The following is a 22618-nucleotide window of genomic DNA, read 5'->3' on the forward strand; positions in this document are numbered from 1 at the left end:
ATGCAGTGCTGGGTCTTCTCTCTAGTTGAGGTGCATGGGGCTTAGTTGCCCCGCGGCATGTGGGATCTTATTTCCCTGACCAGGGATCGAACCCACGTCCCCTGTGCTGAAAGGCGGATTCTTCACCACGGGACCAGCAGGGAAGTCCGCTGCCATGACGTCCTGTCTGGGGATCCTGTGCAACATCGCCACGGAGCCGCTCTTGGGCTGGACTATCTCGCTTGGATTCCTGGGTGTCCTCACTTACCACTGGTGTGACCCTGAACAAGTATGTTCACTATCTCGTGTCCACGTTCCGTCACCCTCCTCTGTCCCTGCATTGTTCTGCGACCCCACCACGGAACTTCCCACAATCTGCCTGGTACCAGGCTCTGGGCACCCAAGTCCATCACTGCCATTTCTCTCCATGAGTGAGGGAGGTCCTGTCTGGGGCCATCTGGCAGAGTCCTTTGCACATACAAGACAGGCGTCTAAGGAATGTTCTTCAATGACAAATCCTATTATCAGAACCTGGGCCTTTCAGGGCCAGAAGGAGCCTAATTATTTAGTTAATACTCCATTTTTTAAAAGAAGATCAATGAATGGCCAAGCTATGAAAACTGGTCTCAACCAGAAACAGGTTTACCCACACTTTTGTTTTTTACCACCAAACTTTAATGACGTTACAAGTGGGTGGTTTTCTACAGACAGATGGGGAGTTATCTGAGAATAGTAAAAGTGAAGGAAGGGGGTAGAAAAAAAATAAGGAGGAGAAACTAGACTTTCTTGATTTTGATCAAATCGTGAACCAAAAGAAGAACGGGACACAATGGCAGCGAAAACATGCAGGGGAAATCTCGCCCACCAGCAGTGCGTTTCTGTCCCCCAGTTAATTTGAGGAGAGCTCTGAGACCTCTCCCGGGCTCCAGAAGACCCGGCTGCTCTGACCACAGGCAGGCAGACAGGATTGGTGGGACCTTCTCAACACTGTCTAGGATGGTGAACAGTGGGACAAAATTCTTCTGGCCTAATAAAGGATGAAAGAAATGTTCTCCATAATGAGGAAATGAATTTTTTACTTATCAAGCTCCTTCATGCCTTTTTTTTTTTTTAAGGTCTGTTTGATAAAACACATCACACTGAGGAGCCATCAAAGAAAATGAAACCACAGTGACATCTAAAGGGAACTCCAGGGCTAGACAGAGCCGCCTTTGGGGTTTAGCCACAACTTCACAACTTCTCCCCATTCTCCCTTCCTGGCCATAGAGAACATTCATCGCGACCAGAAGATTATCAGCAAAAGTTTGAACAAGAACCAGACCCTCATCTTCTGGTCTTTCCCCCAATCCAAAAAGTCATGAAAACGGCTTACAGAATCGTTTCGGCATTTAAAAATACTACGTTTGGCGTCCCCCATACTGGAAAACGCACGTCTACGCATGACAGATGCGTGGATTTCACGTGAAAGACAGCAACATGATTTACTTCCATAACAAAGTTCCCACTTCACCTTTCAGCCAAATTCAGCCTGTTCTAAGCTCACCAAAAGCTCCTGGGTCCTGAAGGCACTTATCTGGTCTGACAAGGAACAGTTTACAGGCAACTAAGACACGACCCCATAGATCACCACATGGGGGTCAAGTAACTTGAATTATTAGAAAGACGTCTATCGCTCCTCCTAAAATGACTTGAACTAGCAGAAGTGTGGGCTGCCCAGACTTGCTCAGCAGAAGGTGCTTTGGAATGAGAGGTGCTGCTCCCCTAAGAAGGCAGCCCCGCCCTGCTAGAGCCCGGGTGCAGCTCATTTATCCTCTTCATGGAATCTACCCGAATTACCTTATTTGTGTTCATTTATTTGTCTTTGTTCCCCAACAGAATGCAGGCACCATTAGAACTGTGTGTCCACCGTCATTTCTGTCTCTAGAGCTTAGACGGTGCCTAGTTACACAGTTAAATGCCTAGTACTTGTTGAGTGACTGAGGAAACAAATAGCGCAACACATTCTGGAGCCAACACTCCAACCTGTGCTCTCCAATTCTAAATATTGTTCTATTCACAACATCCTCCCTCGTCACCACTTGCCTCCATCTTCAACCTCTACATATCAGCTCAACTCAGTTTACTACTGACCGAGCCCCACTGGGAAGGAAGGCGCTCTGAGACATGCACTGGCCCTCAAGAAGCACATCACCCAGCAGGGCAGCACCCAGGGGCCAATCCTCAGCTTTCCTAGAACGATCAGCCACAGCACAAACTTCCTTCGTGCCCCTTCCCCATTATTCTCCTCCCAATCCCTACTTCTGACTCGGGACATCTCACCCTCGCAACCCCAACTGGATCCTTACACCCTAGAGACCTACTGTCTTCTCCCCGCCCCCTTTTCTCCAAATGCCCTCATACCCGAGGCCCCCCTCCGTCAGCATCCTCACATAAGACCCACACGACATCCCTCTCCTCTCAAGCCCTCCAATGACAGGGCCAGCAGCCTCGTTCTGGGCGCATTCCTTCCTGTCTGACCACATCACCTACCACCTCTAGACACTTTCCTCGTCGTAACATCAACCAGCCAAGCCAGCCTCCCCGCTGCCTCAGTGATCGGACACCGCACTAAAAGGCCCTTTCTCTACCCTACTTTCTGATAGCACTCTCAGGAACATGAAAAATCTTGCCCAGAGCCCCTCTGATATTGTGTTTGCAACCACAATTCCCGGTGCCCTCCCTTTATCCCAACCTAGCCATCCACTTATGGCTGGAACTCTATGAAAACATCTAAGATATAAAACTAGAAACCTTCTTTTACTTACTGCTGCACAGTCACTATGAATCCCACACAATCTCTTCTTCTTTTTTTTTTTTTTTTTTTTTGCGGTACGCGGGCCTCTCACTGCTGTGGCCTCTCCCATTGCAGAGCACAGGCTCCGGTCGCGCAGGCTCAGCGGCCATGGCTCACGGGCCCAGCCGCTCCGCGGCATGTGGGATCCTCCCGGACTGGGGCACAAACCCGTGTCCCCTGCATCGGCAGGCGGACTCTCAACCACTGCGCCACCAGGGAAGCCCCAATCTCTTCTTCTTGACTGTGATCTCTAGCCTCTCAGCTCCTCTGCCATCTCCGTCCTGTTTCCCCAAGTTCCAGATGCGGCCTGGACTATCGGTTATTTCGGCAGTGCAATCAACACTGGTAGACATGCCTCAGCATCCCGGCCTCGGACCAATCTTTCAATTAAGTTATGTAAAGGACAACCCCAGTCCTATCATTGCCCACATTAAAAGATATGTACCTATTCCTCATTTCCTATTAAGTTAAACATAATGTTTAACAAATTAAACAAATCCTTCTCCTGCCTTTTGAGCTATTCCTTTTCTGACTTCGTGCCAAGTGGCTTCATCACTTTGTCCATCCTTCTGCCCCTCAACGTAAAGATTCCCTACGAGTCTCTCCTCCCACCACTGCACTGTCACCCCTGGCAACCTCATCCGATCCTTGCCCTGCCACTGACTAGTTCTGTGGTCCTCAGTGAGCTAATTAACCTCTTCAAGTCCAGTTTCCTCAACTGTGAACCCTCTCTGCAAACGAGAAAGCTCTCCTATCTTCAGACCTTCATGTCTAACTGCTACACCTACCTGTATCTTCTACAATCATCTCAAATTCAACATAAGCTCTCCTCTCCTCCCCTAAAGCAAGTACTCCTGATTTCACAATTTTATTAATAGTACCAACAGCCTCCTCCCTTGTACCAAAACACAAAATCTGAATGGCATCTCTCCACTTTTTCCCTGTTTCCCACCTCCAATCAGCCAGGCTTCTCCAGAGAGGCCATGCAGTGTAGTAGGTTAAGAGCAGGGCTCTGGAACCACGAGGCCAGGCTGGAAAGCAGGCTCTACCAATCGCTCTGTGACCTCGGGAAAGTTCTCCCTCCCGTCTGTGACCCAGCTGCTTCTTCTGTAGAATGTCAATAAATGAGTCAACTCACGTCAAGTGCTCAGCACAGCACCTTGGCACATAACAAGGGTCTTACTGTAACTCCACAGGACTCTTGATTTTAATCCCTCCTCTCGATTCTCACGGCCTCTACCTCAGCTCTTCTCAACCTTGCCTGTACGTAGAACCCCAGCACCCTGGCTATAACCCAGGTGAATCAACTCAGAGTCTCTGGGGTGGGACCCAAGCCTCCATTGTGTGTGTGTTAGTTAACGTTTCTCGTGTGGTTCCAGTGTACAACCAAGGTTGAGAACCACTGCTATAAACTCGGGGCTCTCCACATCTCTCACTAGAACCAGAGTCCTTATCCCATCCTGTGGTTCTCAGAGCCTGGAACATGGACGCCCGAGTCCCACCTCAGAGATTCTGATTCAGAGCGCAGTCTGGGCACTAGGACGTTTTAAAGTTCTCCAGGTGATTCTAATGTGTAGCCGAGTTTCAGAACCGTGACCCCCTTCTCCACCCACTTCCATCCATCATCCTGTCACTGCCAGACTAATCTTCGATGACGGTCCCAGTCCTATCATTCCCCACATTCAAACATATGTAATTAGTCCTTACTTCCTATTAAATTAAAGATAAACTTGTCTTCCCATAAAGAGTGGTTGGCTTTAAATAAGCTGTCTTAAACACTCTTCCACCCATAGCTTCCTTCAAACTGGGTAATTGGCTACTAAGCAACTACCCACATTCTTTTATGCCTTTGTTCTTCCATTAACCTCTATCAACTCTGCCGGTTAAAATCCTATCCATCCTTCAAGGTTCCTCTCAAATAACACCTCCTCCTCAGCGCCCTTCCCGATCCCCCTATTGGAGAACACAAAGCAACAGGTTCACCCCTGTGTCTCCCGTGGACCCCAGCACACTGCCAGGCGTAGAAGAGGCACTCGAAGCGGGTCTGCAACTGTGCGGCTTCTATCTGCTCTCTAGGCGGCCTGTGGCAACAGCATCCAACTCAAGCACTCATTCACACCCACAGGCAAAATCAGTCAAGGGTGCCACACTGCCAGGCAATTATCAAGGTTATGGTGGCTCCTGCAGAGATCTTAGCAGCTAAAGAACAGATGACGTTTATTTGTCTAAAGTCACCAAGAAGTTCCTTTCGAATACAATATTGTCCTTAAATTGTTTCTAAAAATCTAAGCTAAATACAAAACATATCACTTGAATAACAGAAGAATGAGCAACAATGGGAATGGAAGATTCAACCAGAGGAAGAATGATGACAGTGAACAGTGGATAAAGGGGTCTCACAACACCCAGCAGAGCCTCACACAGAGTGGGTATGAAAATTCAGTGGAATTCAATTTGATGTAAGGCGAAAAAGAAGCCCCTCCTCTCTCTTATTCCCTGTATAATATTATCTAAGGCACATCTAAAGTTGGTTACCCAGAAACTGACAATGACATTTGGTTTTGCGCTCTAAGAATCCCTTTTGTCCAGCTATTCATCTGAAGGAGAGGGCCTCTCCTGCACATGCATATCCTCCTAACAGTGGAATTCTCCACGCCCTAAAATTATTTCAAAGCAGCGGAGGACAATATGGTGTGATGCTTACTGACTCTAAATGTGTGGGCAACTGAAGGATCCCTGAAAGTTTGCCTAAAAGCAAGATGATCTAAACGGATCCTTGGAATGTTTGCAAGATGATCTAAACGGATCCTTGGAATGTTTGCAAGATGATCTAAACAGATCCTTGGAATGTTTGCAAGATAATCTAAACGGATCCTTGGAATGTTTGCAAGATAATCTAAACGGATCCTTGGAATGTTTGCAAGATAATCTAAACGGATCCTTGGAATGTTTGCAAGATAATCTAAACGGATCCTTGGAATGTTTGACAGGGGTTTTAAAGAAAGAGAGTGGGGAGGGGACAGGAGGAGGGACGAAGGAAAAATGTGAGGTGATTATAAAGTCAGAGAGTTCTAATGAGGAAAACAAACTACCAAGGTCAGACCCTTCTGGGGTGAAAAACTTGGGAAGTTGACAAAGAAGTTGGGCTATCCCAAAGGACAATCTGAAAATAATTTTCTAACTTTAGTTATTGCTAAAAGATTGGAGAATGTCATTTCTGTGGACTTGACTGGGAGGGAAGATTCCAAGTATTCAGGGTCCATCCCACCTTTAAGCTCCTTCAGGAGCGTGGAACAGCTTTGTCCGATGGAAACATGAGTCCCACGCGGTGTTCTGCTGGGGACACAGGAATGGGAACCACAGACACCCGGAGCCCAGTGTTTTCCACAAGCAAAGCTATTTTAGATTTAGATTCATGTTACCTGGGTTTGGGGTCCAGATCAACTAGTTCCCTTACTAAGATCTTGTTAAATTCCTTTTCTAACACTTTCCTTTCAAAAATGGATCACCAAGCCTGTTTCGTACTGTTACCCTAAAAAAACCCTAGATAGAAAAGAAAATGACTAATTTAGGCTGACAGTGCCTGTTTGGAAAAGCAGCTTATTAGCAAATGTGACACCTCCACAGACTTCAACAACAGAGGCTCCCAGAGAAGATTCAGGGCTGTTAAGAGGAGGAAAGAGATTGAAGTAACATAAAGCAGAGCCCCTGATGATGATGGGTCATCCTTTCCTCCCACTCTGCCATAGTACATAATACTCGTTAACGTGTATCTCTGTAGTCTAGAAGATTCTGTTTTATTACTGCTGACAGGAAAGATGAGGCAAAAAATAAACTTATAATCAAAACTTACAAACTGACTGCAAGAGAAAACCAACAGCCCTTAGTACTAAAAGGACTCGTGAGTGTGCAGGTGTCCATGTTTTCAAATTTCTTAAGCAGAGATGATTCCATTAGCTTTAGGCAAAACATCTGCCAATGTTTTACCTGGGAAGTAAAAGGGTGGGGGGCAGCAGGCCAAGATGCATCAGGTCCAGATTCGACACACACCTGTCAGGCATCGCAAAGCTCGTCCTTTCCCCCTCCTCCTCCTTTTCTTATTCCTCAGACAAGAAAAGTAAGACCCAAGGAGGGGACCCAGTTTCCAGAGAGCAGAGCGGAGCGTAACACCCTGACCTTGCCCTCCCCCAGAGTCCCGGGTCTGCACTTCAGTCGTGCCCTCGGTGCCCTCGGAGAACGCGGGGCAACGGCAACAAAGCAACAGTGACGCCACCGTGTCCCGGGCATTCTCTTACTTCCAGAATAGAGGCCTTCCTGGTGCTGTCAGGGGTCGTGATTTCTGATCATTTAATAAAATGATCCAGAATGGCACAGTATACACTTAAAAAAAATAAAACAGGCTCTAGACACATTAGATTCTTTAGCCCTCAGGCCACGTGATGTAATTTCAGTCAGTCTGCTCAATTCTCTTACTGTGTGATTCCTTTTTACTTGTAGCTTTCCCTGCCTCCTCCTTTCTAGGTCTTTGGTATGTTTATTTGATAGTTCTTCTGTTTCGTCCTGCTCGGATTAACTACATGGAATCTAGCCCTTTGCAAGGGAAGAAAACACTCCAAAAGTGACCAAATAGTGGGAGCACACTAGAGGTTTAGAGGAAACCTGACAGGAAAAGTATATTACGCACATCTCACAGTCACAAAAAAGACTGCCCAAGACAACCGGCCAACCATAAGAAAGAGATGAGCAAACAGGTCATTCTCTTTTGAAAGACTGATGGGTTTCAAGGGAAGGTGGGTTAGTCAGAGTAGGCAGTCTCACACTGGGCCATCTGCTGAGGCTTCTTCCTTCTCACCCTCACGGCGGAACACTGCAACCATACGCATCAGTAAGTATCAAGTGATGCTGGCAAGGAATGGGCTTTTTATAATTGGAGTCTAGAAAAGAAAACCACAGACAACTGGAAGGGGTTGGTTGCTCCTTCCAAGGGAAGCTACCAAGAAGAAAAGAACAGGGAAATGTCCAGTTAATTCTGCCGGAGTTAGGGCGTGCACTGGCCCCGTGCAGGTTGAAGGAGAAGCTCTCCTTGATTGTATCAGTGCCGGGGCTCAGCCACATGGGCCAACTCCACTGAAGTGATCTGAGGATCTGGGGGGGTTGAGAGTAGAGGTGGGGCAGGGAGAACAGCCTCTGCTAGGTTTCCCTTCTATTCAACCCAGTCAAACAGTATTTTCTGATGATCAACCTTGCCCCAGGCCCTGGGCTATGCTCTGGGGATACAAGACCCTAGCACTTAGCTAACACACTAGGTATGTCACTTAGTGATCTTGTTTTAATCTGTCTTCCTCACTAGAATGTCAGCTCCATGAGGATAAGGATTTCTGTTTGTTCTGCTCACTGCTGTATCACCAGCACATAAAATGGTGCCTGGCAGAGTGTTGGTGCTACACAGACATTTATGAAATAAATGAATGAATTTCAACCAGTAATCTAAAATCAGAACTAAGTATCCTGGTAAACAACATGAAGGGGTCATCCCATCTTCACGCTCACTTGCCATCTGCCAAGCCCCAACACCAAACTCAACAAATGCAAAGCTGGAGACACAGACCTGGGCCTGAACACTAAGTGGTAAGCAAACTGCAGAGACGGTCTTTCTCCTTTGTGACCACCAAACATATTCTGCTTCCTAGCACCTCAGTACTATGCTGTATAGGTGTGGAAAATGCACTGGAATTTACCCATATAAACATACTTCGGAAAAATGTCCTAAAGCAAGTGCTGAAACATAGTATCACTTAGCAGCATGCAGCGTATTAGGAGAAGAAGAATGAAACGCTACCAGGAAATATAAAAAAACAGGCTGGCACTCTAGTGAACAAAGCAATTAGGGGGCTACCGAGGCCATTACTACTTCTACCTAAGAGAGACTTTAGATTTAAGACATGAGTGTGCCAGGAGAGAGGAGACAGTGATAAATGAGTTACCTCCTCTCAATGTAGGGTTCCCTCTTTTTTTTTAACCTCCTGTTTCCTTCCCCCAACCCTGAATTCTAGTTACCAGGCTAATACAGTATGTTTCACCTGTGAAAATATAAGGCTCCAATGTCACTATCCTCAGAGCGTTCCATGCATGCACATTAAAATTGACTCTAGTTCTGTTGCTAAGGAACCACAGAAGGAAAGGGTTTTCCACCCTCTTCATTTATAAAATACCCACTTTGTCTATGGGAGAACAAATGCAATCTCTCAAGTCCCCTTGTGCCCTGTTCTCATTTTAAAATGAACAGAGAAAGATGATGGAGAGTGGCTGAAAGTGTACGCCATCTCCATTTTTTTTCCATGTCCCTGAAAAGGAGACAGAAATCACGGCTTCAGTAACCCGCCGCTCTAGGATTTACTAAGCTTCCAGGCTGAAGCTTCTCCTGGCACTCCCCTGCTTCGAGCAAAAATGAAAACTGTCCCATAAAAATTACTCTTTGACTTTAAAAGATTATCCTGAGCGGTGAGAAATAATTTAGGCTACGCTTATATTCAACATGAGGTTACTTCCCAGGTCTCTGTTCCCTCTGCATCACCCCAAGGCCTGAACACATACACTTGCACGAACATACAAACAGATACATACACACACGCGGAACCCAAAAGCATGGCACAATTTACTGTTAGCTTTCTTTAAAAACAGAAGCAAAAAACTAAAATTAGGGCTTGGGATAAGGAACTTAAAAACGTATTGGTTAAAGAAAATGAAAAAACAATGACCTTGTCTAAAAAGAAAAACAGACATGCTAACTTTGAGCATAGTATAAAGAGGAAGCCTAGAAAGCAATAAAACCAAATATGTGAAAGGCAAGGTCACGGCTGAATTTGTAGATTGAACCCAGAGGCAACTTCTACTGATAAGAAATGCTGAAATAAATTTTTGAAATATCACTCCCCTTCTAATGCTTGGCCTATTTCATTTACTAAAGGATTCTAAAGTACATTTCTCTTTACAGCTTGTTACACAGTAGAATCTTTCTGCAAACTAAGTGACAAAACTGACCGCCTTACGCCAACTTTTCTGCACATATAACTGATTTTTTAAAATAAATTTATTTATTTTATTTATTTTTGGCTGCATTGTGTCTTTGTTGCTGCCTGCGGGCTTTCTCTAGTTGTGGTGAGCGGGGGCTACTCTTCGCTGTGGTGAGCGGGCTCCAGGCACACGGGCTCAGCAGTTGTGGTGCAAGGGCTTAGTTGCTCTGGGGCATGTGGGATCTTCCTGGATCAGGGCTCGAACCTGTGTCCCCTGCATTAGGAGGAGGATTCCTTTTTTATAAATTTATTTATTTGTTTGTTTTTATTTTTGGCTGTATTTGGTCTTCGTTGCTGCGCGCGGGTTTTCTCAAGTTGCAGCGAGCAAGGGCTTCTCTTCATTGTGGTGCGCGGGCTTCTCATTGCAGTGGCTTCTCTTGTTGCGGAGCACGGGCTCTAGGCACGCGGCCTTCAGTAGTTGTGGCACGTGGGCTCAGTAGTTGTGGCTCGCGGGCTCTTGAGCGCAGGCTCAGTAGTTGTGGCGCGCAGGCTTAGGTGCTCCGCGGCATGTGGGATCTTCCCGGACCGGGGCTCGGACCCGTGTCCCCTGCATCGGCAGGCGGACTCTCAACCACTGCGCCACCAGGGAAGCCCCATCAACATTTTTTTGAACGACTTTATAAAATGTTCAACACCTCTGGAAAGTGGACCATTCCCAAAATAAATATAATACAATTAAGCCTTCCTCTATATTGAATATATAACATTTAAAACTAAACACCAAGATTATGGACATCTTAAAGCTCATGTGCAGATCGTTAACTGTAGGCTGTGGGAAGTTCTCTCCCCCTTGTCACTGTCCCCCTCTCTCTGCTTTCACCTCCACTACCTCCTGCTGCTATAGGACCTTCACTCTGGGTTCCCTGTGAATTCTATTTTCTACAGCTGCTACACAAACAGTAAATAAAATTCATTGTATATTTGCCCCACTAAGCAGCTCTGTCTTCTGGCACATCCAGATGTCTGGCTTGAAAAGAGTGAACAATGAAAACAATGTTTTCTCGAGCAAACATTCCAAAAAGGGCATAACAAAGGCATCTGAAGATGCTGCTGGGGAAAGACACCATGGAAATAGCTGTGTGTATTCTGTGTAATTCCTTGACCAGCCACACGGGTTCATTGGATTACAGATATTCAGAAAATTAGTTTGCCGTGTCATGTCAATTTTGAAAGAAGGATTTTCATTTATATTTATGATAAACTGAGCTTTAAATTGAAGGATGGTTCAGATGTTTTAAAATTTACGAATTTGCAAATCCATGTACATGGCCAATTAAGGTTTATCGCCACCACAGATTAACTATCTTTGGATAAAAATTTCAGAGGCTATTTGTAGCTAGGCTGTTCACCTCAATGTATTATGTCAAGATTGGTATGAAATAGTTAAAAAGAAGCATATTTCAAGATAAAAGTTAGTTACCCAAGATGAAATGGAAACACTCTGTAGGGACATCCTAAGCTACAAAACCTCTCCCTCATGTAACACCTGGAATTTTGCGGAAAGCTAATTCAACACGAAAATAATTTCCAAAACACGGCCAAGTGGATGGGAAGCAAAGGGTGAAACGCCCAGCTCAGTGAAGCACCCAATCTGACCACCTTGCAAGTCAGGCCAAACTCCACAAGGAAAATGCAGGCCCTGAATTTTAAAAAGAATTCAATTAGCATCCCCAGTATTTCCATAATCAACAGCTGAATGCTAATTAAGAGCACAGCATCAAGCAGCAATGGAATCCCAGTGCAATAAGCAACAACACAACAGCGCAAATGCTACCTTCAGCTTGCATGCATAAATAAACAGAATTAATAACTATCCAAGCACGGAAGGGTGACTTAATGTGTTTCCATTAGGCGCAGTTCAGCCTGGGGCCTTTGTGTTATATTTAAATGTGCTCATCATGTTTAATTAAAAACCTAATAATCTAGGGTTTGGGGTTTGTTTGTTTTTTTTTAAAGTTCTGATCTGTACTTTCCTTCTCTTTCTCTTCTCAAGTTCTACTGATCTGGATGGTTTCCTGAAAAGGAACAATATTTTTAGCATCATGTAAGTGAAACTGGTTAAGCATCTGTGTCACCCTCCAGTGCAGCAAGCAGCAGGCCGCTGGCTTTGGCTCCTTCCTTGCCCACACCGTGGTGTTCAATAAGCTTCACGAATTAAAGCAAAAATGCTTCTCTGATCCGACCTGGTTTACTTAGCCCGAAACGCCGTCATGAGCTAGCTACCAAGGTGTTTCTCACAGTCTCTCCTCTAAAACAGAGTTCATTTGTCACTATCTGGCAGAGAATTTGACAGAAATTGGCACAAATCTGGCTTCAGTTCAACAGAATTTAAAGTGTCTCAGCCCCAAGGCAACTTCAATAAGAAACACCATGTCTGTAAACACACACAGTGTCCAAGGAATTACTGAGAGAAAAGTGTGAAATGAAAGGCCTCCTACTGTATAATTCTGAGGCCTAAGATGTCGAGGATTAATGATTATCTGAAAGACCTGGGAAGAAGAGGTCGGGTGATATTATTAATCATAATTTGGGAACTTTTCCCAAAAGTAAAGCTTTTAAGGTTAGCACTGGATGCATATAAAAGTTTTTCTCCTTGATGCTGATGCGTCATTATTAACAATTACAAGTTTTAAAATGCTGGCTTGAGGACAGTGTCACTTATAGCGAAGAATCTTTAAAAACAATCATCTTGAATAAAGAGCTGTCAGTACTCCTCAAGCGCCTCAAAGGCAGATACATCATTCTCACTGTTAGAAAGTCCTCACTCTTAATATGTCTACAGACCAGAAGGACAATCAACTCAGAAATAAGGACCGTGAGGAACAAAACTGGTGATAGCGGCACAAAGGCCACACGAGGCGGCAAAGGATGAGCCACCAGTAAAGGATGCAGACAGGAGACGCGGGTCAGCAGAGGGAGCGCTCGCCACGGGACGGGCCGGAGAACATGCTAGGCCTCAAAGGCGGTTAGGGTCCGGGTCTGGGTGGGCAAGGGAGGAGTCTGTTCCCAGAGCAGAGGACCCAGGAGGTGCCCAGGACGTCCGCTCCCAGCACAGCCAGGGGTTCCCACCGGTAGGTGCTCATTGCACCAACCCTCTCACACAGAGAGTCTGATTCACGTCAGTGCAAAGGAAAGCAAGTTCATCGACACTGGCATCAGGTCAGATGTTGGGTAGTTGGGTCAGATTCATATACTGGAGGCGATGAAGTTTAAAAATAACTAGAATGTCCAAGTATATAGAACATTGAGAGGGGAAAAAAAAGAGGCAGGCTCACATATTTATTTGAGTTGGGGCCCATTTATTTTGCTTATTCTTGTGATTCCTGGGGTGAGAAAATGTGGGAAAATCAGCAGAAGGGACCACACGTACAGAGCAGGTATTTACTCACAGCCAAAACCAGGCTAAGGTTAAGAGTCGTGTTGGTTTACGTGCCCTGCTGCCACATAAAACGATGGTGGCGCAGTGGCTGAGAGTCCGCCTGCCGATGCAGGGGACGCGGGTTCGTGCCCCGGTCCGGGAGGATCCCACATGCCGTGGAGCGGCTGGGCCCGTGAGCCATGGCCGCTGAGCCTGCGCGTCCGGAGCCTGTGCTCCGCAACGGGAGAGGCCACAACGGTGAGAGGCCCGCGTATAGCAAAAAAAAAAAAAAAATGATTCAAAGAAGTGATGTGGACACATTCAGCTGAAGCTTCCCTCAGCCTATCAATTATTCAATCACTCTCTCTCATTCACTTTTGAGGTTTCAGAAAGTGAAGCTTAACTTCCTATGAATAAGGCAACTGTTTGATCCTTAGGCTCTGCAAGGGCTGGATGACTGCCAAAACATTTCTCAAAACTTACACTAAAACAAGAAGCAAACACGATAAAAATGAGCCCAGACTGACAAGGATTTATGCAGTTAAATACCATTATCCGGGACTCTGAGTGGGCAGCGCTCTGGAGTCGTGGTTCATTTTTCAGAATTAAGCTGGGCTTTTCCCCATGTGTCAGATCCCGCCCCGCTTCATCCTACTGTCTGTGAAAAGTCCCAAAGAGGCAGCCGTGGGGACATGGCCCACACTGTGCCCGACATAAGCAAGGGCTGCCGGAAAAGGAAGCCAGATTTCTTTCAAGCAGGAAGAGCTTTCTTTTAAGCTGGAATCTGAAAATTCCAGAGGGAATGAAAGGTCAAGGGAGGAATGAATGGAGGGAGAGAGAGTCATGGCTAGTGAGGAGCTGGAGAGGCAACAGTGAAAGGGGAGGGACGACGGGGGCGGAAGAAGAGGAGAGACCAAAAGGAACCGCAGACCAAGTGAAGGAGCGTGAGTCTGAAGCAGCCACCACAGCTCATCAGTGCTGACCACGACCTAGGACGGGTCACACAGGCCACATTCGTCCCATCCCCTTATGTCTGTCCTCCACAAAGGCTTTTTGTAGAATCTAAAATTTTTATCCATCAAATCTCTTATCTCCTTCTCACATAAATAGGTCTACAGTGGAAAACAACATCCATATGACTTTTTTAAAAAGTTGAAGTATAGTTGATTTACAATGTTGTGTTAATTTCTGCTATACAGCAAAATGATTTGGTCATACATATATAAATATTTTTTCATATTCTTTTTCATTATGATTTATTACAGGATACTGAACATAGTTCCCTGTGCTACACAGCAGGGCCTTGTTGTTTATCTATTTTATATATAGTAATTTATATCTAGTAATCCCCAAATCCTAATTAATCCCTCCCCCACCCCCTTTCCCCTTTGGTAACCATAAGTTTGTTTTCTATGTCTGTTTCTGTTCTGTAAATAAGTTCATTTGTGTCATATTTTAGATTCCACATATAAGCAATATCATATGGTATTTCTTTCTCTTTCTGACTTACTTCACTTAGAATGATAATCACTAGGCCCATCCACGTTCCTGCAAATGGCATTATTTCATTCTTTTTTTATAGCTGAGTAATATTTCATGTTATACACACACACACACACACACACACACACACACACACACGCCACATCTTCTTTATCCATTCATCTGTAAACGGACATTTAGGTTGCTTCCATGTCTTGGCTATCATAAACAGTGCTGCTATGAACACTGGGGTGCACGTATCTTTTCGAATTAGAGTTTTCTCTAGATACATGTCCAGGAGTGGGACTGCTGGATCATATGGCAACTCTACTTTTAGTTTTTTAATATATGACTTTTCAAAACAACTAAGTTTAACATTTTCACTTCGGCCACTATCTGAATAACAAATATTTAAGGTGTTTCCATCTCTCTACTAATCATGTAAAGTTTTAACATTTTAAATTTCAAAACAGCGACAGCGGCTTCATCATCAGTCTCATGCCATGAGGAGTGCAAAGGGACTGCTGAAAAGGCGCTCTACTACTGAGCCTTCAAGGGCTACCCCAGCCCCCCTGCCGCCTCCCAGTCCTCTCCCCATTCCATTCCTCTCAACCCCCAGCCTCGGCATCCGCATCCTTAGCCATTCCATGAACCCGCCCCCTTGGCTCTCCATTCAGCAGACATCCAGGATCTCAGCGCTTCTCACCACCACTGCTGCTGTGCTACTCCATCCCCAGTCTCGGGCCTGGACTCTCACAACAGCCCCCAAAGCCCACGCTTGACCCAGCAGCCAGAGGGCCCATCTGCTCAGAAGCTGCTCAAGCTGCTCGTCAGAGCAAACAGCAAGGCCCTGAACACAGGTCCACAGGCCACCCTGACCGGCCCCCCACCTCTCCTACCGCTCTCCCCTCAGACACATTCCTGCCTATTTCTCGAACATTCCATTCCAGGCGTGCTTTCACCTTAGGGCCCCCGACCTCCAAAAGGCTCGCCTCCTCCCTTCTCTAAGGTCTCTGCTCCAAGGGTGCTAAATGGTGCTCACCAGGCGTTTCCCGAGCCTCCTTACGAAAGACAGCCCCCTACCCAGTTCATCCTCATCCTCGCTGCCCTACTGTTTTCCCCAGCCCATGTCTCACCCCTTGACATACACTGATTTACAGACGGTCTCCCCTCGTGAGGTGGGGCCTTGTGTTCCCCTTGATGGCTCCTAACACAGCACCTGGCACATAAGCCTTAGACAGATACTGCTGAAAAATGAAAGAGCAGGATCAGGAAAGCCATACAGTTTCTAAACAGTCTTCCTTAGCGCAGTTTTAAATACAGGCAAGGAATTTACAATCAATCGATATGTGTATCAGTGCCAGCGCTCATCTTAATCTCGTTCAACCTAAATGGCAAATGTCAAGCGGTGACATTCCTATTGAAGACTCTATTTGCAAAAGCACCAGAAATCTCTCAGTCTTTTACAGCAATTCCTTTCCAAAGTTACAAGATGGGGGATGTAGCTTCATGAGAACTCTTTCTGCTGGGATAAAATCCATGGGTTTGAAAAATCTGTATTTGTGGATTCACTTCTATCTCCCCACCTTCTTTAATGGGCCACACTGACAGAATGAATATGAAAGATCCACTGTATTTATTTAATCGAGTCCCCGCTTCCTGCTCTTGACTACTGTCCTTCAGCAGGTTAGGGACCCTGCCAGCCTACACAATAAAAACGGGGTAGCAGCCCTACTCTAGGTTGGGTACCAACTAGTTTTAAAATGAATGTGTCTTAATACCGGGAGGTATCAAAAGCTAGCTTGCACCCAAAACAAACCAACCAACCCAAACTAATTTTTTTAAAGAGCAACTATTAACTTTTTTCCCTCTTTCCATGACACCTGGGAAAATCTTTGCCATTATCTACAGAACCAGTGCTTACTAAAATCAAGTCTTTCCATACAGTTATGAGGCTTCAAGGCTCCCTCCCTTGACTGACAGATGCCATGGACAGCCTGCATCCACGACTGGACCTTGGGAGAACAGCGAGAGGCAAGCCCCCGACGCCCCGGACCCGAGGCAGACCCCGCGCCTTGCCCCCTACCCACGGCCCCGCCAAGACCCGAGGCAAAGCATCCCTCACCCACCACCCCCGCAAGCTCACCACTTCGTCCTCGGTCCAGCTCTTCTCAATCAGCTTGGGCACAGGCTTCTTTACCAGGCGCTGCAGGGCTTTGCCAGCATCATAACCGCTTTCATGGAGCTAAAACAATAACAACAACTTTAGTTGCTAACTGCACCAAATAACAGAACTGAGAACAAATCAATAAAGGGGCGGACCCTGCATTTACTCTAACAAAAGAGTCATGAGAGGAGCATACAAGACTCAGAGCCATTTTAGCCAGCATGATAATTCATTCTTATCCAACCACCCGCCCCCCCCAAATTCAGCTGTTCTGCGAAAGGGAAACAGGTAAGGCAGAGAACATTCTGGCAGTAATAGAAACAGGATTAAGAGTAACAATGACATTTATTAAACATCTGGCCTGGGCTATTGCTAAGTACATTCCATTAACTCATTACCATTCTTAATCCTATGAGGAAGGTCTTCTCTCACTTAATCTTACGGGGTAGGAACTATCGTCACCCATTTTACGTATGAGGAGACTGAGGCATGGAAAGGTTAAGTAAAGGTGCTCAACATACTAGCTAGTAGGTGGTGGGGCAAGACGCAAACCCAGCCAGCGTGACCTCTACTCTTGTCCCATTTTCCCCAAAGAGACCTAAAGACAAGCTTGATCATGTTCTATCCCATTAGCATTTCTTGTCTTTCAACTGTAGTAATTTCGCTAAGAAAAGTTTCAAGTACCTAATTATGTAACAGTATACTAACTTCTCAGTACATATACATGAAGACGCTGGTTTATCTACATGGTCCTTTTAGGAACAGACTTCCCTCTGGTCAAAGCTATTGAACTTTTTTTTCACTCCATATCCTTTTCAACCCTGGGCAGTGCCTGGCACCCCTGAACCCTCTCTATCTTGCAAAGATATGCCTGCCTTGGCTCCTGTGACCCTCTCCACTTCTGGTTCCTAAGTCTCAACCAGCAGACCATGAAGAGAAACAGCAGGTAGAAAACTCCACTTGCTCAGTCGACCTCCCCAAACTACAGCTGTCCCTCCAAATTTCTCACTGGGAATCTGCCGTTCCTTTACAAATCTATTTCTCTGACACAAGCATCTGTTTTGGCCAAGACCTGTATCTCCAGTACCTAACACAGTCTGTAGCATAAGGTGATACACAGAAATACTTCTTAAGTTAATAAAGGCCTTCAACTATTGTCCTTAGGTAGTCTCAACCCAAATCTAAATCTCAGTGTCTTCAAATTCATTAAGCCTGATGTTGGCTGAGTACCTATTATGTTCCAGGCCACACAGCAGACCCTGGGGATATACAGCAGTGAACAAAAATGCCCTCATGTAATGGACATTCTGATCTTTTCACCAGTGTTTCAATCCCTTATTTGAACAATTCAGCAGCTTTTGCTGAATCCCCAGTACAAATACAGTACAAACCTTATTAACTGGTAAGTCACAGTTTTTATTTCCAGAAACTCACAAACTAGTGGGGATGTGCTGTGGGGATACAACACATACAAGATAAAAAGTTCTAGCAGGTTATAGCAATTACTATCACCTAAGTCTAGGCCAGGAGCTACAGACTCAACTGAAGGAGACAGCCCTGTGTTCCCCTCCTTAACAGAAGACTTTCAAGGAGAACCTACAGATTGCCTTCCTGGCAACTGCTGTAGCCCCAGGGCTGGGCATATAGTAAGCCTGTGATAAATATTTGTTTGTTTGTATGGATGGATGGATGAATAAACAAATAAATAAAAGTTTGAGACATACACATCAAGTCTCTCTTCTAATCATTTAACTGCTATTGGAAGGGATTATCACAAATACCCATTTTCATTGCTCGTTCAGCAAAACAATAAGTTATTAAAAATCAAAATTTCCCGAGTTAGTCTCCCACTTTACAGGACCCCAGTTTAAGTCCAGACTATCCAAGGAAGTACAGGCTACAAGTTAATTATTAAGTCAACTACCTTAAAACAAAACGAAACACCTGTAACAATGATCAATGCTGAATCCTGCTTTTGGCGGTGGTAGAGTGTGGGTGTGGGCGAGTGTTATTTGTGTGGGGTGTATGTAATGCATACGAATGCTAGATACTAACTTACATATTTTATGACATTCATCATTAGACTATTTTAAAAATAAAATAGTATATATAAATATTATACTAAATAAACAAAATACTATACTAAAATACTAGAATGTGCAAATGTTTGAAAACCGTCCAGTTTGGCCTCCTTACAGAAGTATATAAAATAAAAATAAAGTTAGCATTTCATACTTCGCCTGATACCCAGAACAAGCAGGTATTTGCCAAGTTCTATAATATAATGAGGATCTGCAATGAGAGCTTAACAGCATGGGTCAGAACTGAATAAAACGAAAAATTATACGGCTATTTAATTTTTTTAAAAAGCACACGTTAGTGACACTTTGAAATCAATTCAAGTTGATCAAATCATAAATTCTTAATAAAAAGCTCATGGCAAATTAACGACATTTTAGAAGAGGTCATTATAGTAAATGGGGTAATTATAAGGAGAGCGATGAAAAACTACGGACTTTGGAGCCAGATCATCTGGATTTGAATTCTAGCTCTACTACTTACTAGGTGTGTGACCTTGGGCAAATTACTTATCCTCTTTGGTCCTCAATTTTGTCATCTTTTAAAATGAGTATAATAATAACATCTACCTCTTAGGGCTATTGTGAGGACAACATTAGAAAATACATGTAAAATTGCTTAGAACAGTACCTGGCACATAGTATGCTACATGAGTGTTAGCTATTTATTTTTAAAAGGAAAGAGAAAAAAAATGAAGGAAGCAGTCTCTACTCAATTTTCATTAATTTTCTAGATTAGAGAGTAGCCTTTTCAGAGACAGAAAAAAAAATTGTGAAACTATAAACAAAACCACTTATGTTTCACATAATTACTCACGTTAATAATTAATGAAATTTGATTAAACTCTGGTACAGGACACAGAAAAAATGTAAACCTTATATGGCTGATAACAGGAAATTACTCACAAGAACACAAGGCTCATTCCAAAAGTGAACAAGTGAATGAAGTTAAGTCATTAATCCCTATGACATTCCTGCCTTTTGGTGAACCAAGGAGAGCTTTAAATGAGCTGGAAGAAATGTTTTGAGTGACTTGCTGAACTTGTGGTCGTTTGGTTTACTGGAGAGGGCTAGCTCCTGCTTGCACGATGCCCCCAGTCAAATTTCTAGTGAGGTGCTTAGTAGAGAAAGACGTTTCCCCAAAACATATCCCAGCATTCACACTTCCTTTACAAACCTTTATTTCAGATCATACTTTCCCCTGAAAAAGCTGTTGCGATGTATGGGGCAACCTAAGTAACGGGTAACTCCCTCCTCTCATTTGGTCCACTGTCAGCCTGTCCTCTTAAAATATTCCTCTTCCTGACCTTTCCGTGCTCTGAACTCCATAAATACCCAGAGTGTCTACCTCTCTCACCCCTATACAAAAACACATTTGAAAAGTAAAAGGTGTGGGATTATTTGCCAACAGTGACAAATACTGACTGAACAAACGAAGTTAGGGTGTTACTGTGCTGTTATCGATAATTCATAAACGCCAGGACAAAGTTCTGCTCTGGCACATCCCCTTCCCAGGAAACCCAAAGGAACCTTTCTAAACAGTTGCCTTCTTAATGGTACAAACACTTACTCCCACTTTCCAGGAATCTTGTCTGAGAAATTCTGAGAGCGTTACATCTTTAAAGAAATACTTCAATTATATTTACTGAAGATATATTTCTAACATATTAATAGTTGTTACAGCCCACATTGCTTCTTCTGTTGATTATCATTCGAGCAGTTTGGGAAAACTCCTGGGAGTTCAGGATATCCTTCATTCCTTCCACAAATATTTATTGAGAGCTAAACTGTGCCAGACACTATTCGGGGTGCTAGGGACGAACAGAGCTGGGAGTAACACAGGTGACGTACCTCAGAAATGCTGGCCTGAGAATCAGTTTAAAGTACTGTTCTAGTGTGACACATCTATCTAAATGTCGCATCCAAACTCTAGGGTCCTAATGGGTTGAGTTGTTGGGTTCCACCTCCTTCCTTAACATATCATATCATGCACAAGAAAGCACTTCTTAAAAAGGGTTTGTTTTCTAGATGATTATGAAGATTTTCTTTCTTCAGACTGGGGCCAAAATAATGTTTGAGCTGGAGGTTAACTGATTGTTTCAACTGTTTTCCTCATGTAAATTAGAGTTGGTAAGTTTACCAAAATACTGGCTATCTCAAATCTCTAAAAATTGTCACTGAAAATATTCCCCTCTAATACCATGTCAAGCTCTGAAGAATTGGGATGATCTCAACCAGTGAAAAACATGTGCGTTTCAAATTTTAAACACCTGATTACAATCACACAGATACATCAATATAGGAAATTCAGTGCAGGCTTCCCAATATTGCTAAGGTAAAAGGTTCTGCATTGTGAATAAGATTTTCTACCATTACCCTAGAGAAGATTTTTCAAAGGCATTGCAATGGAGACCCTCAAATGTCTTACAGCTTCACTCTGTAGTCTCAGAAGAGCGATTAAAACAAGATAAGTAAACCTTTCTGTCCATTTTGCAGCCAAGCCCGGGTGGGAAAATCTGGGATTAAATGCAATTTTAATGTATAGAGGAATGAACCATCTTGGAGCTACTGGGTAAAGATCACTGCAAAAAGCAGGGACCAAGATACAGCATCTTTACTCAGTCAGCTTCCAATCTTCACAAGCTACTGGTAAGAGAACTTAGATCTTACACTATCACCACTACCTGCCAGCCACTAAAGCAGGAAGTCATTCCGCAGAAACCGTTTTCAAATTCATCATCACAGGGCCTGTGTGTGCATGTGCATGCGTGCGTGCACGTGTGTGTGTTTAATCCGATGATCAGGGAAGCATGCACTTGTAAATCTGCCGCTTCCACATCACCGAACTGCAAGTCTGCACTTATGCACAAGTAAAAGCCATCTTCCCCTAAACCGCGGGTCAGTATCTGGGGGATCTGATAACAAAATGGCGATTTTTCACCAATCCACTAGCCCTTTAAAAGTGACTCCACCATGGAACTACCCCTGCTTTGCTGTCTTCCAGCAGCCCGGCATCTGGTTCCCCACACTTACTCCACAGAATCCTCAGGTTGCGCTCTTCCCTTCGATTTTGGTTTGTTCATTGTGAAGGAGTCCAGGGTGGCTCATCCCCCTTAGGTGTCCACCCTCCTCAGTCACGCCTTCTGGTGCCCTGAGACCCAGTGGGACGTCCCAGCCCTGGAGGCAGGCAGCTCCCACCACATTCTCTGCCTTCCTTCCATTCATTCCACAAAGAGTTCCTGAGCAACTCCGAATGCTACACACGGTTCCGCCTAAGATGGCCCAAGTATACCAGCAGGGTGGACCTGGTTTGGGGGGGGGGGGGCCGGGGGGGATGGTTCTGAAAACAATGGCAGCTTCTGTGCAACAAACTCCTAGTTTGGTTCTGCTCGACAAAGGAACTGCAACACTGAATCACACAGAGCCAAGGACACCAGCGCCCTCTGTAACTGGACACAGCTGGCTGTTGCATAAACATCTCAATGACCCAAAGATTCCAGGTGCTCAGCAGCCCCCTCTGCATGAACCGCTCCACAGTCAAGGCCTTCTGGAGCCTCGAGAATACAGCTCAGAGCCTGCGCCGGGGGATAGATTCCTATTAAGCAGCTTCGTCACAAACCAGCCGAGTTGAGGTTTTCGTCTGTCAAA

At 44.7% G+C, this 22618-nt stretch overlaps 1 protein-coding gene across 5 annotated transcripts in view; it reads right to left on the reverse strand.

Moving 5' to 3' along the window:
• RERE (arginine-glutamic acid dipeptide repeats) overlaps positions 1-22618 on the reverse strand; it is a 426633-nt gene that overhangs the window by 79289 nt on the left and 324726 nt on the right. For all 5 annotated transcript variants that reach the window (XM_067719197.1, XM_067719188.1, XM_067719170.1 and 2 more), the window contains one exon: positions 16872-16970. In XM_067719197.1, coding sequence (XP_067575298.1) covers positions 16872-16970 — 99 coding nt within the window. The remainder of the gene's footprint in view (positions 1-16871; positions 16971-22618) is intronic.

Source organism: Pseudorca crassidens, chromosome 2 (assembly GCF_039906515.1).
Source record: "Pseudorca crassidens isolate mPseCra1 chromosome 2, mPseCra1.hap1, whole genome shotgun sequence".
In the NCBI taxonomy this organism is placed as follows: domain Eukaryota; kingdom Metazoa; phylum Chordata; class Mammalia; order Artiodactyla; family Delphinidae; genus Pseudorca; species Pseudorca crassidens.